This window comes from Chrysemys picta, chromosome 1, assembly GCF_011386835.1.
Source record: "Chrysemys picta bellii isolate R12L10 chromosome 1, ASM1138683v2, whole genome shotgun sequence".
In the NCBI taxonomy this organism is placed as follows: Eukaryota; Metazoa; Chordata; order Testudines; family Emydidae; genus Chrysemys; species Chrysemys picta.
In genome coordinates this window covers 145,867,085-145,885,619 of record NC_088791.1, presented here as the reverse complement: position 1 = coordinate 145,885,619, position 18,535 = coordinate 145,867,085, and the positions used below count along the sequence as shown (strand labels likewise).

The following is an 18,535-nucleotide window of genomic DNA, read 5'->3' as shown; positions in this document are numbered from 1 at the left end:
AGGGTTGGAACCTGCAGGGTGTCAGTGGGATTGACCTTTGCGGTCATGAGGGGTCCCTTGCATGTGGTTTGATGGTACTTACATTTCTTTTGAGTCTCGAAGGGTAGATCGCAGTGGCTACACCGGAAGGTGATCCGTTTGTTGTGGGCCTTCCGAACGTGTTTGCTGAGGGCCCCAAGGGTCTGGGCTCCATGGAAGGGGAAGCAGAAGGGGCAGAGGAGGAGGCCTGTAGGGATAGGGTACTGGAGGTAGATGCAATCGTCTTCCCCTGCCTCACCTTCTGTGGGGCAGACCTCTGTTGTGCCTGCAGACTCGCCGGGTGATTCCTCTCAGTCTGGCAGAGAAGCTTGAGGAGGTGAAGTTGCTCCTGGGGAGGTGCTAGATTCACTGGCCACGATATCTCTTTGCTTGGAAGGACAGCGTGTGACATCGAGATCCTGGGCTGCAGAGTGCGTTCCCCTTGGAGCGGCCTTCCTCTGGGCAGCAGGGTGGTAAGTAGTTTCGGGGTCCCAGGTTGATGAGGTGGTTCCTTCGGGAGCATCCCTCTCTGGAGCAGCGGGGCAGCAATCAGTATCCTGGTTCTGGGTCATCACGGGGGGCTCCTCTGGTAGCAGCCTTCTCAGGAGCAGCAGGGCAGCGCTCAGCATCCTGGTCCTGGGCAGTGGGAGAGGTTCTCCGGGGGTCCTCCTCCTGAAGAGCTGGTGAGATGTTGTTGCTACTGGATGTGAGGTCCCTGTGACAGGGTCGGTAGCTCACCGCTGTAGCGCCTCCTCCTGGCCGCTTCAGGGAATTAGTTTTGCGCCAGTAGAGCGCCCTCTTTGGGTGGCGTTCCGCCTGTCGTCTCGCCTCTGTGGGGTGCATGGACTTGCGTTGCTCCCAACGTCGGCGTCCTCTTCCGGAGCACTGCCCTCCGACAGTGTCCCTTTGTCCAATCACACCCCCTTCCGGGGGGGGGATTAAACAACAGCCCCACACCCTCGAGTCCGATCCTCAGAGTCCAGGACCCGGTGTGGTTCTGACCGGCCGCTCCCTGCGGCCCCTGGCTGTGCGTGGGACAGCACAGCAAACAAAGGGGGAAAAGGGGGGGGGGGGGGGACTCAGGCCCGCCCACTACTCTGAGTCCCGGTCCAGAGGCCCTCGGGTGACAGTCTCACTGTCTTCCTTCTCCTTCCTCCTCTGACTATCCCCCTGGACTGCTTCCCCAACAGCCCTTCGCTACGCTAGGCCTCCTCCTCCCAGGCCTGCTGCCTAGCAGGCTATGGAGTAGGGCCTTCTCCCTCTCTCTCAGGCAGGCCTGCACTGCGCTGTCCGTGGTGCTGGCCTCCCAGCTCTGGAGACAGACCTTCCCCTCTGAAGGCCTGGGACAGACTGACTGCTCCTGCTCTGGGCAGCCTTTTATATGGCTAAGCCGGGCCCTGATTGGCTGGCTCCAATCTGTCTTCTTATTGGCTCCCAGTAAGCCCTCTCCTGATTGGCCGCGCGTCTACGCAGGCGCCTAGGCCTGCCGCAGCCCAGTCTCTCTGGGTGTGGGGTAATCGCCCCACCACAGTCCCGAAGAGCCGTCCTTGTGGTGCTAGGTCTCCCTGCAGAGGTATCCCCAGGGGTTTTCTTCAGCCAGGTGCTGATTTTTTCATCCTTGCTGGTGGTCTGTGTCTTCTGTGAGGAACCAAGGGTGGTCTTCGAGATGGGCTTCCGTTGAGCTTTCTGAGAAGTAGAGGATGCAGGAGCAGCAGCAGCTGCCGAGAGCACAGCTGGGGGTGTCTCAGAAGCAAAGAGAGGGTTTTCTTCCAAAGTAGCAGCAGTGGAGTATATCTTCAAAGCAGCATCGATTTTCTCAAAAATGTCAACAGGAAAATCCATCTTCAGAGCAGGTGTTGCAGATGTCCGTCAAAAGAAATTAAACTGATAAGAACAGATACTATACGTGATCTTAGTCAAACACTGACTACTTAGCTCACACTTTTAGCAGACTCTGCTTTATGATTTAAAATTACTGGAAGTCATACACCTTTTCAAAATAAATATTAGCCACAGTTTCAGGGAGAACACAGTATCCCTGCTTGGATTTATACAAATCCATTCTGTAAATTGGTGCAGTCCACACTGCCTCTCCCTACTCAAATGAAAATGTATAGACAATGCCTTGGGAAGTGAAGGGGGAGGGGCAAGAGGGAGTGCACACGTTAGAGGAACAGCTAGTTTGCCATCTAGATTTATCAGCTTCATTTGAGTGTAATTTGTAACCTGGTTTCTGGCAGATTCAGACATCCAGAGGAAGGACCTGCCTTTAACATGCAAACCAGTGATGCCATTTCTTTGGCTCACTCCACAGGTCACCAATGGATTTAAAGTGAATTACAACACAGGGCACAATGCTATGCGAAGGGATGATCTGGTTTTTAATTACACACAGATTTTTACCCTTCCTAATTTTTCATGAGATAGTAGCCACAAAGAGACGGGAAAATCTTCCATTTGTACAGCTGGTTCTGCTTAATTAATTAGATCACTTAATGAAAGCATCTTAAATTAGTTTCCCTGACAAGGGGATGGCGCTAATTCAGGGAGAACAGGGGTTTAAAAAGCCAGCTTCTACTGTGACGGGTTGGATCACAGAAACCCCCTTGGGAGCTGCCACCAGATGTGCAAAGACTACCCCTGCTCCTGTTTTCTTGTGCTGGGCTACAACCACTCTGCCAGCTCAGGACTCCAGCACCCTGTCTTGCTGAGCCAGACACTCCCGTCTGGCTCCAGACACAGACCCAGGGTCTGAATCACTTGTCCCAAAGCTGCAAGTTTACCTGAAAACAGCTCACAGTAGTGCGCTTGTCTTTAGCACTCAGATGCCCAACTCCCAATGGGGTCTAAACCCAGATAAATCCGTTTTACCCTGCATAAAGCTTATGCAGGGCAAACTCATAAATTGTTCGCCCTCTATAACACTGATAGAGAGATATGCACAGTTGTTTGCTCCCCCAGGTATTAATGCATACTCTGAGTAAATTACTAAATAAAAAGTGATTTTATTAAATACAGACAGTAGGATTTAAGTGGTTCAAAGTAGTAACAGACAGAACAAAGTAAGTCACCAAGCAAAATAAAATAAAATGCGCAAATCTATGCCTAATCAAACTAAATACAGATAATCTCACCCTCAGAGATGTTTCAGTAAGTTTTTCTCAGACTGGACACCTTCCAGGCCTGGGCACAATTCTTTCCCCTGGTACAGCTCTTGTTGCAGCTCAGGTAGTAGCTAGGGGATTCTTCATGATGGCTTCTCCCCTTCTCTGTTCTCTTCCCCCCCCTTTATATATCTTTTGCATAAGGCGGGAACTCTTTGTCTCTCTGGGTTTCCACCCCCCCTCACTGGAAAAGCACCAGGTTAAAGATGGATTCCAGTTCAGGTGACATGATCACATGTCACTGCAAGACTTCATTACTCACTTGCCAGCACACACATATACAGGAAGACTCACAGGTAAATACAGCCATCTGCAGACAATGGGAGTCATCAAGATTCCAAAGCATCATTAATGGTCCACACTTTACACAATTACAATAGGCCCTCAGAGTTACATTTTATATGTCTAGTTTTAGATACAAAAGTGGTACATTTATACAAATCAGATGATCACACTCAGTAGATTATAAGCTTTGTAATGATACCTTACAAGAGACCTTTTGCGTGAGGCATATCCCAGTTACTTACATTCACTTATTACCGTATTTTCTCTAAAACTATCTCAGTTACATTATATTGACTTATTATCAAGTTTTTATAAAACCATATAGACTGCACAACGTCACAGCGCTAATTCAGGGAGAACAGGGGTTTAAAAAGCCAGCTTCTAAGCAACCAGAGGAGCAAGAGAACAAGAGCAGCAAACAGGGGAGTTTTGCCAGGGAGTTTAGAGAGGTAGCGTGAGAGCCAGATACACTTAATAAACATTCTCTAAACTTGAGCTGTTCCACATATTCATAAATGATCTAGAAAAGGGGGTAACCAGTAATGGTGGCAAAGTATGCAGATGATACAAAACTACTCAAGATAGTTAAGTCTAAATCTGACTGTGAAGAGTTACAAATTAATGGAGATGTCCTATCTCCTAGAACTGGAAGGGACCTTGAAAGGTCATCGAGTCCAGCCCCCTACCTTCACTAGCAAGACCAAGTACTGATTTTGCCCTAGATCCCTAAGTGGCCCCCTCAAGGATTGAACTCACAACCCTGAGTTTAGCAGGCCAATGCTCAAACCACAAATGGATCTCACACAACTGGGTGACTGGGCAACAAAATGGCAGATGAAATTCAATGTTGATAAATGCAAAGTAACGCACATTGGAAAACATAATCCCAACTATACATACAAAAAAGGTGATCAGGAACATACAAAAAGGTGGCATCTAAATTAGCTATTACCAGTCAAGGAAAAGACCTTGGAGTCCCTCTGGATAGTTCTCTGAAAACATCCACTCAATGTGCAGCAGCAGTCAAAAAAGCTAACAGAATATTAGGAATCAATAGGAAAGGGATAGATAATAAGACAGTACATTTTATAATCCCACTATATAAATCCCTGGTATGCCCACACCTTGAATACTGTTTACAGTTCTGCTCATCCCATCTGAAAAAAGATATATTAAAACTGGAAAAAGGTACAGAGAAGGGCTACAAAAATGATTAGGGTTATTGAACAGCTTCTATTGGAGGAGAGATTGAAAAGACTGGGATTGTTCATCTTGGAAAAGAGACAATTAAGGAGGATATAACAGGTCTATAAAATCATGAATGTTGTGGAGAAAGTGAATAGGGGAGTGTTATTTACCCCTTCACATGACACAAGAACCAGGGGTTACCCAATGAAATTAACAGACAGCAGGTTTAAAACAAACATAATGAAGTACTTCTTCACACAATGCATAGTCAACCTGTGGAACTCATTGCCAAGGGGACATTGTGAAGGCCAAAAGTATAACTGGGTTCAAAAAAAGAATTAGATAAATTCATGGAGGATAGGTAAATCAATGGCTATTAACCAAGATTGTCAGGGACTAAACCCCATGCTCTGGGTATCCATAAGCATTTGACTGCCAGGAGCTGGGATTGGATGACAGGGGATGGGTCACTCAGTAAATTGCCCTGTTCTGTTCATTCCCTCTGAAGCCTCTAGCACCAGCGACTGCCAGAACACAGGCTACTGGGCTCGATGGACCATTGGTCTAATCCAGTATGGCCATTCTTATGTTTTTATGTATTTTCTCTACCTGAATAGACTCATACACTGTAATCAAACCAACTCTTCATCTTATTTTTGATAAGCTAAACAGAGTGAGCTCTTTTAGTGTTGTGACACTGACAGGCCAGTTCAGGTCAGAGCAATAGATCAATTCACTTGTGTGTGACTATCAAAGAAATGTTAAGTGTACTAATTCACTCGAATGTTAATTTAGCTCAGAGGAAATGTAAATGATATTGTCTTCACTTATCTATAGGCATTACATTATGTATATTCCTGAACTTAATTAGCCCTAGATCAAAAGTGTGTGTTAGCACTAAGATGATAATTTACTTGATATGTAAACTGCCTGAAAACGAATAAAATGTTACTTGTATTGTTTTTTCTTATCTATTCCTATTATAATATAATGGCAGGCAATTGCATTATGCATATCACTGTAACTAAATTACTTGTGAATGCAAAGGAAGCAGAATACTAACTTCAAAGCAAGGATCATTGTCTTCAACAATGGAAATTCACAGATTCAGTCTGCAATTGCTACTCAACAAAACCCACGTGGGTGAGGACATTGTTCAGGTTGTCTTCTGTGAGCAGGATCTATAAATAGTGGTTTAAGGGAATGATCTTGCATCTCTGAACTGTTTGGACACTCATATGGGAATACTCCAGGTACACTCCTTTCCTTGAATTCCTTCACTGCTTTCTCTCTCCTGCATCAAAATCAAACTCCTCATTCTTACCTTCAAGCCTTTTTAAAACTTCATACCTGTTTAAACCCATATTCTTGTGCTCTGAGCTCTACTCTTTTTTCATTCAACTCCTAAGTTTAGAGTTGCTCCTAAATTCCTGCATTTTCCTCCTTCAGACTCACTTACTGCATAAATTGATCTTCTTACAAATAGTTTTTCTATGTGTATTGCATTTAAATTTTGAGAGTTTAACTTCAAGCATGCGGAGAAGGCATGCTGTATTTCTACACATTTCACAATGAGTAACACATATGGCACTTCATAAATATCATTACCACATTATTATGACTGGTATGCACATCAAAATAATACTGTTCATAAGCCCAGCTCAGCACTATAACTGTAGTAATAAAATACGTTTTAAAAGCACTTGTCACAAAAAAATCCCATTAAATAGTTTCTACATGGATAAGAATGGTCATTAAAATGATGCATTAATAGCTTTCTCTGATTCACAGTATTTTACAATATTTACAGTACAGTGTACTATACTAAGAAAGTCCATATGGAATTTCTAAAAAAGCGTTATGAGAAGGAAGGAGAGGACAGAAGCACTAAAGTAACAGAAAGTATAACTTACCAAATATGTTGGTGGAATGTCCTTTCCTGGCAATGGGTTTGAGTTCATTATGCCCCCATCCATATTGCCTGTAATTTTCCCAGGCATGTTTCATCATCTGAGGAAGGGAAATATTAGATTCAGTTAATATGGATTACTCAGACGATGCAGTTTTATAATCTAGTTCCTTATCTGAATATTTCTATGCCTCAAGCTCACCACAACATATTAATGATTATTCTGACTCTATTTCTATCAATTACAATTGGCAGACTCAGACGAACAGTCTTTGATCCAAAAACATCTCAAGAGTATCTAAAATACTCCAGTAAAGAGGAGTGATGCATTGTACATGCTACAGCAGTGTCAAAGGACATAAAACTGTGATTTTTTAACCAGGAGTTATTGAGAGCACAAATAGTAACTTAAGTCAATTTAATTTCAGTGGGAGCTATTAGGTGCTCAGCCTTTCTGAAATTCAGGCTGCTGATTTCGGCGCCTATATTTGGACTCAGGAGCCTAAGCACAACATTCATTTTTAAAAATCTTGGCCTAAATCTAACTTGCCTAAGCAATAATACGACAAGAATCTACAAATATCGGAAGGGTGTATACTTCTAGGAGAGCAAGGAGGAATTATTTAGGGCTTGCCAACAGAGCAAGTTACTATGTGGCAAAGCAGGGACACCTTGCCTACAGCACACCAGTTTGCCACGCAAAATGAGGGGAGGTTGCCACAAGTTCCAAAAGCTGGCTTCCCAGTAGGAAAACACTTGAGAAACACTGCTAGAAAATATTCTGTAGGGGACCACCCTGCATTGACCCATGGGAAGTGGATTAGATGATCTAATACTGTTGGACTTATCCATCTTTAGCTCCATGATACATATATTAAAAAACAGATGAATAATACACCAAAGGTGAAGAGAGAAGAGCTCCAGAAGGCCTGCCATTTCATTACAGTTCACAAATTTGTGTTAGACATTCTGGTAATTATTTGTAGAGCACTAATAGACCACAATGCTGCACAGTAGGTGAACTGTGTCAAACAAACAGCAGACCCATTTCCTAATAATAAAAATAATACTTAGCATTTATTTATACAGCACTTTACACATTCCAACTGACATAAATACACAACAGCCAATTAATAATCATAACATTTATATAAAGTAAGTTGGTAAGTAACACTATCCCTTTTTAAAGACAAGGAAACACAAAGAGTGAGTCAATGTGTAAATTTTTCTAACAACCCCTTTTAAAAGCATCAAGAAGCAACATACAAATGAACTCAGTTTTCTACACTCATGCATAAAATTGGTTTTATCTACTTAAGGTGGAACACACATCCTTTTTATTGTGTCCCTCTCTCTCTGTGGGTTTGTAATTCCTTCTTTAAATATTACTTGCTCTACCATTTAACAAAGAGTGAGCTTTGTTTTCACATGGGTTGGGAATTTCTAAAGTGTCTAAGTAACTCAGGAATTATTTAACAGACATTTTCAAAAATCTCACCCATAATATATAGCAATAAACACTCTTATTAATTATTTATATTGTGGTAGCACATAGGGGCTCCAGTCATGGATTGGGGCCCTCTGTATTGAGCATCAAGTATGTCTGTTTCCTTTACTTTCCTGGGAGGGTGGGTAGTGGAGTAACCAGAGGAACACACATCTCAAAGAACCACAGTTACTGCACAAGGTGAGTAACTCTTTCTTCCTCTTCAAGTAGCACCCCTGTAGATCAGGGGTGGGCAAACTTTTTGTACGGCGGGCCATGAATGTTCACAAAATTGGGGTTGGGGTACAGGAGGGGGTGAGGGTTCTGGCTGGAGGTGCAGGCTCTGGGTTGGGGCTGGGAATGAGGGATTTGGGGTGTAAGAGGATGCTCCAGGCTGGGACCGAGGGGTCCTCCTGAACCAGCCCTGAAAGCAGCGGAGGTGTAATCTTGTGTGCTCAGTCATGAATATGCAAGCTGTTATATGACTGTCATAAATATAAAGGGAAGGGTAACAACCTTTATGTATGCAGTAAAATCAAATCCCTCCTGGCCAGAGGTACAGAATCGCTTACCTGTAAGGGGTTAATCAGTTCAATTAATCAAGTTGGCACCTGACCAGAAGGACCAATGAGGAAAGAAGATACTTTCAAATCAGGGAGGGGGAGAGGGGGAAGCTTTTGTTTGTGCTCTTTGTTTTTGTTCCCTCTCGGGACAAAGAAGAGACCAAGGAGGTAACCCAGCTCCTACTGAAATTATACATCTAAAATTACAAAAATTGTAAGTAATAGCAAGGAAATGTGTTAGATTATCTTTTGTTTTAGCTTGTGAATTTTCACTATGCTAAGAGGGAGGTTTATTCCTGTTTTGTAACTTTGAAGTTGAGCCTAGAGGGGAATCCTCTATGTTTTAAATCTTTTTATTACACTGTAAAATTACCTTCCATCCTGATTTTACAGAGGTGCTTGGGGGGATATTTTGGGGGAGGGAGGATAGGATTCCAAGTGGCCCCTCCCTGAATGTCTGTTTAAATCACTGGGTGGTGGCAGCAATACCATCCAAGGACAAGGAAAGGAATTTGTGCCTGGGGGAAGTTTTTAACCTAAGCTGGTGGAATATAAGCTTAGGGGATCTTTCATGTGGGTTCCCACATCTGTACTCCAGAGTTCAGAGTGAGGAGGGAACCCTGACAATGACCCAGGAGCTACAAACAGTTCCTTATTTCCTTGAATTGTCTTGACCAGATTTGACAGAGTAACGAATCTCTCTGTGGGAAGGAAGGCCCTGGCTGCCAACAAATCCAAATATGCCCCTATGACCTGTACTCTCTGTACAGGGGCTAATTTGGACTTATTTATGTTTAGCTAGAGACCCAACTTAAAATACTACAGTTACCAACAGACTGAAACTATGGGTCAGAACTGAGACTATGTAATTTATTTCAAATCCTAGTCAACATCTAACATTCTAATTGCTACATATTGCAATGATTAATGTCTGTCTAGTTTGAAATGTAGATCTGATCATATATTTAAAATAGCTCTAGTCCCATCCTACACTGTTGCTTGCTCACGGTGATGATGTCCATGAAAACATTTTGTTCCTCGTCCTCCTTCAAGACAGTAGAGAGGAGCTTAATGAACTCCTTTCAGCTGCAAGATCTGGAGTACCCTTTGCAGCATATAGGTGAAATTACTTGTTTTGTTTTGACTAAGATCAGTGTAGAAACTCCATACTCTGTTATTGAAGTGCTAATAGAACTATGAGAACACCTTTTCCACCAAGAAATGTGTTGCTCATATCTATTCCAGTTAGGTGTGTGCGCACGTCGTGTGCATGACTGTGGGAAAACTTTTCCCTAGCAGCTACCCGTCAGGCCGGCTGTGGAGCCCCTTGGAGTGGCGCCGGGTATGGCGCTCTGTATATGACCCAGCCGGCCTGACCCCCATTCAGTTCCTTCTTGCCGGCTACTCCAACAGAGGGGAAGGTGGGAAGAATGGACTAGATATGAGCAACACATCTCGAAGAACAACAGTTATAAAAAGAGTGAGTAACCATTTTCTCTTCTTCGAGTGCTTGCTCATATCAATTCCAGTTAGCTGACTTCCAAGCCTTACCTCAGAGGTGGGGTCAGAGTCAAGGTATTGCTAACCAAAGTACCGTTCTGCCAAAGACCACATCCTACCTAGATTGGTGTAGTGTGACATTGAAAGTATGCACTGAAGACCACGTTGCAGCTCTGCAGATCTCCTGGAGAGGTACATGGGCCAGCAAGGCTGTCGACAAGGCCTGTGCCTTCGTGGAGTGAGCAGTGATAGCAGGCAGAGGAACCTTCATCAAGTCATAACAAGCGCAGATACACGCCGTAATCCAGGAGAAGATCCGCTGGGAAGAGACTGGCAAACCTTTCATCCACTCCACTATTGCAATGAACAACTGGGTTGTCTTGCGGAATGGCTTCGTACGATCGATATAAAAAGCAAGTGCCCTCCTGACATCCAGCAAATGCAGCTGTTGTTCGCTAGGGCTGTTGTGTGGTTTTGGATAGAAGACTGGCAGGAAGATGTCCTGGCTAACATGGAAATGGGACACCACCTTGGGAAGGAAAGTCAGATGAGGTCTAAATTGCACCTTGTCTTTATGAAAGATAGTGTACGGAGGCTCAGAGGTGAGGGCCCGCAGTTCAGAAACGCGTCGTGCTGATGTGAAGGCAATCTTCCAAGAGATGTAAAGGAGTGAACAAGGGCTCGAAGGGAGGGCCCATGAGGCGGGAGAGGACTAGGTTGAGATCCCAGGCCGGAATAGGGGGCTTCATCGGGGGATGTATCTTTTCCAGACCTTTCAGGAAACAAAACCACAATGGGGTGCATGAACACCGAACGCTTGGAATCGCCCAGGTAAAACGCCGAAATAGCCGCGAGATGGACTTTGAGAGAACCAAATGCCAGAGGCTGGTCTTTCAGGTACAGAAGATAGCCCAAGACACCAGGGATGGGAGCCTGGAGTGGAAGTACCTGCCTTTGGGCGCACCAGCTAGAGAACCTCTACCACTTCGCCCTGTATGTGGCTCATGTAGATGGCTTGCGGCTCTCCAGAAGCACCTGTCTCACCGGGTCGGAACAGGCGAGCTCTGCCTGGTTCAGCCACAGATTCTCCAGGCCATGAGGTGGAGAGACTGAAGGTCTGGGTGAAGGACTTGACCGTGGTTCTGTGAAATGAGGTCAGGGTGACAGGTAGCCATATCGGTGACTGGACCGATAAGTCCACGAGGGTGGAGTAGCAGCACTGGCAAGGTCAAGCTGCGGCCACCAGTATGATGTCTGCCTTGTCCCTGCGGACTTTGAGAAGCACTTTGTGAATGAGCGGGAAGGTGTATAGCAGCTGACCTGACCATGGAATCATGAACGCATCTGCGATCAAGCCTGGACTGTGGCTACTGAAGGAGCCAAAGGTTGGGCACTTCCTGTTGTCCAATGTGGCAATCAGGTCGATTCGGGGAGACCCCCAGCTGCGGAAGATGGAGTGGATGATGTCCGGGTGAATCGACCACTCATGCATGAGGAAATGTCTGCTAAAGCTGTCCGCCAGCACGTTCTGAACGCCCGGTACGTATGAGACCTGGAGAAGGATGGAGTGGGCTAGATAAAATTCCCACAGTAGAAGGACTTAATGACAGAGAGGAAACAATCGGGCTCCGCCTTGCCTGTTTATATAAAACATGGCCATGTTATTGTCCATCAATACCGCTATGTTGCGGCCCTGAAAGCGGGACAGAAAAGCTTGGCAGGCGAGGCAGATCACCCTGAGTTCGTTGATTTTGATATGTAGAGCCAGTTCCTCTACCTGCCATAAGCCCTGTGTTGTCAGGCTTCCGAGATGCGCTCCCCAGCCCAACACGGACACGTCTGTTACCAAAGTCAAAGTGGGTTGGGGAGGGTGGAAAGGAACCCAGGCGCCTACCATGCGGGGTTCCAGCACCACCATAGGGAATCGAGGGTGTGTCTTGGAATGGTCCGCACCATGTCCAGGCTGTCGTGGCCCGGGCTATACACAGACGCAAGCCATGCTTGCAAAGGTCTGAGTCGTAACCTGGCATGTTGAACCACGTAAGTGCAGAATGCCATATGGCCTAGCAGTCTGAGACACTGCCTCACCGTGGTGCTGGGGAAGCTGCCAAGGGTGCTGATTATCTGCGAAAGGGCCAGGTGACGCATCTCTGGCAGGAACACTCTCACTTGATTTGCATCCAGAACTGCTCCGATGAACTCTATTCTTTGAGTTGGTGTGAGTACAGATTTGCTGACGTTGAGAATGATACCTAAACATTCAAATGTGTCTCTGACCATCTGCACCTGCGATTCCACCTGCTGACGGGAGCGGCCCCAAAGGAGCCAGTCATCCAGGTAAGGGTAGACATGCACGTGGTGGCAGCGGAGAAAAGCTGCTACAACCGCCATGCATTTGGTGAAGACGTGAGGAGCTGTGCACAGCCCGAATGGAAGGGCTGTGAACTGATAATGCACCTTGTTCAGCACAAAGCGGAGGAACCATCTGTGAGCCAGGGTGATAGATATGTGAAAATAAGCATCCTTCATATCGAGGGTGGCGTATCAGTCTCCCGGGTCTAGGGAAGGGATGATTGTGCTCAGGGAGACCATGCGGAATTTCAAGTTGACTATGAACTTGTTGAGCTCCCACAGATCCAGGATGGGCCTGAGGCCCCCTTTCGCTCTGGGGACGTAGAGGAGTGCCGCGATCGAGGACCATGTCGAAGCGGGGACCGGTGCTGTGAGCAGGATTGGGAGCGGTGTCACGAGCGGGAATGGTGTTGTGTTGGGGAGCAGTGCTGCGAGGTAGAGCAGTGCTGCGAAGTAGAGCGGTGCCGGGATGGGGCACAGTGCCACAATGCAGAGCAGTACCGCTGCATAGAGCGGTGCCAGGAGAGTGCAGGCTGAGGCAGTGCCGAAATGTGAAAATAAGCGTCCTTCATATCGAGGGCAGCATACCAGTCTCCTGGGTCTAGGGAACGGATGATTGTGCTCAGGGAGACCATTGTAGGGATGCATAGCTCCCGAATCGTCAGCCCACAGGCGCAGCAAACTGCTCCCATGGCTACGAGGCAGGAGTGACCTTCAATCCAGCGTTTGTGTTTGGGAAACTTATTTGGCTGATTTGATTGTACCCTCGCAGCTGGTGTTCACGCGCTCAAGAGATGGGTTCGTTATCTTATGTGCATGTATACTGCCTGGCTTTTCTATGCGCAAGATTTGTACCAATGAGAAGCGTTGTAAGCAGGGAAGTGTAAAGAATAAAAGCCCCAGGAAAAGTTCCTGGAGGTAGAGGGGCTTTTCGGCTACCACAGACCTGGTGTTCTGTTTCCTTTCCTGCGTTGTCACCACAGCTGGTGACCCTGACGTGACGACCCCATACTCACCGGCTGGATATGCCGAGCGCGCCCGCGGCTGTTTGCCGCCCCTTATTCGTGAGTATGGGGGTCGAACTTTCCAGTGCCCAGAAGGAGCACACAAGAGAGTTCAAGATTACACGGCAGCGATCATGCATCGTTGTCCCGGTCGCTCATATTGAGGACCCCCTAAGGGAAATAGACCGCCAGTGCCCCTGGTATCCGGACTGCAGGTCGGTATGGCTTCATGACTGGAAAACAGGTTGGAAACTTTGAGGGCATAGAGGAAGGAAAGGAGTAAGTAATTATAGGCATGGGGATTTCAAATCCCCAGGATGATAACTGGAACGGTAAAATGTGTATGAGACAGAGTTTTTGTACCAAGGTGCAAAGCTCTCCTTTATTCTGCAGAATAAAGCAACTCCTCCTTATCCCTATCTGGCTGTCATTGGCTCTCAGCCAGGTGGACCCGATATTTCGGTAATAGTTTCTGGTGACTCCGCCGGGACTCTCCTGGCTCGGACATTGGACTCTGGACGGCTGCGGAACACCCACCAGTCCCACGTAATAAGAGACCATGCATGGTAGAAGCGGGATAGACGGTTCAGGAAAGGAGGATGAATGGCCGGGTTGTGGACTGGTAATCTGTCCTCATGCGCTCCTTCAAAAGGGGCGCTTAGGGCCCAGAAGGGGTTTGGGATGCCCCTGGCCCTGCCCAGAGGGAGGGCACGACGACTTGCAACGACTATATCTGTTTCTCCTACGGGAGAAGTCCTGTCTGAGCCTACGGGGGAAAAACTGCTGCTGGGTGGTCTGTGGTTTAAAGGGCTTCCTTTGGGTCGCCGGAGTGTGCATACAGAAGGACTTAATTGTGTTCCGGGAGTCCTTTAGGCTATGCAGTGTGGAATTTGTTTGGTCAGCAAATAGGCTCTGGCAATCAAAGGGAAGGTCCTGTATTGTTTGCTGAACCTCTGGGGGAAGACCAGAGGATTGGAGCCAGGCATTGCAATCCCGGATGCCAGAGTACGCGCCGCCAAGTCCGCAGCATCCAGGAAGTCTTGGAGGGAAGTCCGAGGAACAGCTCTGCCCTCCTCAGCAATGGCCCCCAACTCCGCTTGTGACTCAGAGGGGAGAAGCTCTTTAAATTTTAAGCTTGAGGACCACGAGTTATAGCTGTATCTGCTCAGGATCGCAAGTTGATTAGCGATCCTGAGAGAGAGACCCTCCATGGAATAAACTTTCCTTCCAAACAAATCAAGCCATTTAGCGTCTCCTGATTTGGGTGCAGGGGCCTGCCTCTCTTTTTCATTCACCGCCTCCACCACAAGAGCGCATGGGGGAGGGTAGGTGAAGAGATACTCATATCCCTTAGTGGGAACAAAGTATTTGCACTCAGCCCCTTTGGCCATAGGGGGAATGGAGGCAGGTGTTTGCCAAATAGTCCTGGTGTTGGACTGAACAGTCTTTATAACTGGTAAGGCCACCCTAGAGGGCCCCTCTGGTGCCAGAATGTCCACCACAGGGCCTCATCTTTGACCACTTCCTACACCTGGAGATTCATATTCAGGGCCACCCGTCACAGGAGTTCCTGTAGGGCCCTGTAGTCCATAGGTGGTGGCCCAGATGTGGAAGTGGCCGCCACCGCCTTGTCAGGGGATGATAAGGAAGAAGCCACTGGCAGGACCGGTTCTGTGGCAGCCTCTTGATCCTCAGGGAAAGAGTCCTCATGTGCACCAGCTGCAGCCTCCACAGGCGGATGTGGGATTGGGTCCAGGTTTTGTGGTGGGTCCTGGGGTGGGCGACTGAGGGTTGCCTCGGGGAGGCGAGATCCTGAATGGGAAAACGGAGGGACGCCAGGAGGGGTACCCTGGGCCTTATGGTATACCCAAGGGGTCCAGAATTGCCACTGGGACTGCCACTGGGATGCCAAAGTGTCCTGCATTAGGCTCCCCGGCCCTGATCTGGGTGCCTCACATGCCCCCGATGCCCTGCTTGATCTGAGGGAGGATGATCTCGAGCGGGATGGCCAAGGGTGAGTGGTGCGGGACTGCATCAGGGAGGCATCCTCCTCCGACGGATGGGATGGATGCCGTGAAGGGTAGCAGGGTCTCAACGTCGATGGGTACTGCAGTGCAGGGTGATGCCGCTGCGGGGAGCGATGGTGGGATGTGGAGCAGTTCTGCGAAGTAAAGTGGTGCCACGAAATGGAGCCTCACCGAGGCGGGGAGCAGTGCCAGGATGAAGAGCGTTGCCGTGATGTAGAGTAGTGCCGCAATCGAGGACAGTGTCGAAGCAGGGACCGGTACCGTGAGCGGGAACAGTGCTGTGTTGGGGAGCGGTGCTGCAAGGTAGAGGTAGAGGCAGAGCAGTGCCGGGATGGGGCGCAGTACTGCGATGTAGAGCAGTACCACTGCATAGAGCGGTGCCAGTCCTTCGAGCGATGCCCGGAGGGTGCAGGCTGAGGCCGGTGCTGAGAGCGGTGCCGTGAAGTCACAGAGCGGGACCTGGACCTCGAGCGGTACCATGACCTATCCACCGACAAACACCTCAAGCAGGAGCAGCGCCAAGGGTTGGGGCTGCGAGACCAGTGGCACAAGTCGGACCGGCGCCGCGAGTCGGACCGGCGCAGGGATAGGTGCGATGCCAGGACTCAGAGCGGCACCGGGACTCCAAACGGCGCAGAGATCCTGGTTGGGGGGCAGACGGTCCAAATAATGGCCAGCTTGCCTCTGGACGGTGCCATGCCTCGAGGGAGGGGAGGCCTCAAAGATGGAGACTTGGGCACCGTCATCTCAATGAGCCCCCTTCAAAGGTGTCCAGAGTGGAAGGCATCATGACCTCCCCCACATGCAGCCACGGTGAGTCCAGGAGCGTGGGGCTTCCTGGGGAGACAGAGGCCCGTGACGATTGTGCCTGAATCGAGGGTCTGTCGGCGATAGGCCCGTTCCCTGCACCGTCCCCTTCCAAGGGTGCAGAGTCTGTGGCAGGTCACTGGGGGGGACTTCCCCTTGGCCTATTTCTTACGAGCAACCGGTGAGTGAGAGTGGTGCCAGGGAGAATGCTTCTGCGGCCCGGGGGACCGGTGGCCCCTGTGTTGGTGTGCCGAGTCCTTTCTCGGTACCGCAGACGGCACCGCAGGAGGAGCGCTCTGTACTGAGGCGCTCAGGGCCGGGTCCTGCTGTGGGCGGAGGGCTGACTCCATAAGGAGTTGCTTTAGGTGAATGTCCCTCTCTTTCCTGGTGTGAGGCTTGAAAGCCTTGCAGATCTTGCACTTGTCCAACTGATGGGCTTCTTCCAGACACTGGAGGCAGGAGTCATGGAGGTCGCCCGTGGGCATAGGCTTAGCGCAGGAACTACAGGGTTTGAAGCCCTGGAACGGCATGCCCCGAGGCCCTGCAGGGTGTGTGTTGGAGGGGAAGCCCCCCCAGGCGCTAAAGACTACAATTAACAATTAAGTGAGAACTATTAACTAACAATGGGTATCTATATACAAAGATTAGCAGAAGAGCTAGGGATAAATGGGACACTTGCAAGCAAGAGACCACTGTTCCAACAACCATCACTGGCGGTAAGAAGGAACTGAAGAGGAGTCGGGCCGTCGGGGTCGTATATAGGGCGCCATATCAGTGCAACTCCAGGGGGCTTCACAGCCAGCCCAACGGCTAGTTGCTAGGGTTAAAGTTAAATAGTAAAAGTCTTAAAAATATCTTTGAAAATAGACATACCTTTAAATATACAGAAAATCTTTTGAAGATTAGATTAGCAAACTCCAGATTGTCCTAATACAATTTATATTAAAGCAAGGACAAAACTAAATAGAACTACGTGAAAGTCAAAATTTGCCAAAATAAATAAAATAAAAAAAGAGAAACGCTGGCATAACAGGACATAGGAGAACAAACAGAATACAACAAAATGCCTTTAGACAATCACAACAGCAACAATATTTTATTTTAACTTATTTGAGAGATTGGTCAGACCAACAATTTTGAAATCTTAAGTGCTCATGAACAAGTGATCAGAAAAGTGTTTCTCACACTAAATGGGACCATGAAGTGCTAGAATATTCTTTACTGTTCAAAAACATTGAACTTCATCTATTTGGTTGTTTCCCTTATGTTACTGCCTCTAATTTAATTCAATAACTGAAGACCTGAATCTAAAGCCCAGTGAAGACAATGCAAGTCTCTAAATTTATTTCAATGGTTTTTGGAGCAAGTCCCAATATTGTAGCTCGTCTAAAATTACCTGCACAGAACACATCACTAATGTGAAATGAAAAGTCTACATAATTCAAAACATTCCTCCTCCTCTAAAGTGGTATGCAACCATTCACCATCCATTGTTCAAAAGTTTCTGTACTACTTTAACATCCCATTTGTATCATACAGTAATTACATAACTTCTTCCCAAAGGTGGATTTATAGAGTATATTACTGCTCATCCCCAAAAGCAGGCAAAGGTTTTAAAAAACAGATACGTCTTTCCAAAGAGTTTAAAGTCTCCCTCTGAACATGAAATAGGGACTAAGTAAAGCCATTATACAGTATGCAAGAGAGACAGTGGTATGAACAATGCTCAGGAGTCATGTTTCCTGAAGAGGTAAGTTTTGTTCAATCAATATCTTCCATTTATGGATATGAAGGATTTCTAAAAAAGGGGAGAGTCTGAAGAGACATAACAAAGAAGAATAAAATGAAATTGTTGTCCTACTTTCCTATGTGAAAGTGTCTTAGTGATAGATACAAGAAGGGGAAGAACAAAAAATCAAGGCAGTTTCTAAAAATCAAACGAGACCACAATCTCCATTTTAAGTATAATGAGCAAACAGAGTGGTACAAAAACACTGGTTACGACTTCTGGGCTGGAATTTATCTATGGTGAGCAGCAAGGGAACAATTAGGAAATATATATAACTCATAGCACAGCAACAGTCAAAGTGCAGCTCGTGACTGCTCACATCTTTAATATGAAGGTACAACATATGCCAATTCTACTCTTAGGATACAATGCTCTATCTTAAACCAAGAAGCCAGGCTCTGGGCTATACCTGAGCCGTTGAAAACACTGTCCTGGGAGTATCC

At 47.3% G+C, this 18,535-nt stretch overlaps 1 protein-coding gene across 6 annotated transcripts in view; it reads right to left on the bottom strand.

Moving 5' to 3' along the window:
- The window catches only part of MAN1A2 (mannosidase alpha class 1A member 2), a 300,076-nt gene that overhangs the window by 196,381 nt on the left and 85,160 nt on the right, over positions 1-18,535 (bottom strand). For all 6 annotated transcript variants that reach the window (XR_255681.4, XR_010599037.1, XM_042852063.2 and 3 more), the window contains exon 3: positions 6,569-6,665. Coding sequence is in view for 4 of the 6 variants with exons in the window: in XM_042852063.2 (XP_042707997.1) it covers positions 6,569-6,665 (97 nt within the window). In the remaining 2 variants the exon portion in view is untranslated. The remainder of the gene's footprint in view (positions 1-6,568; positions 6,666-18,535) is intronic.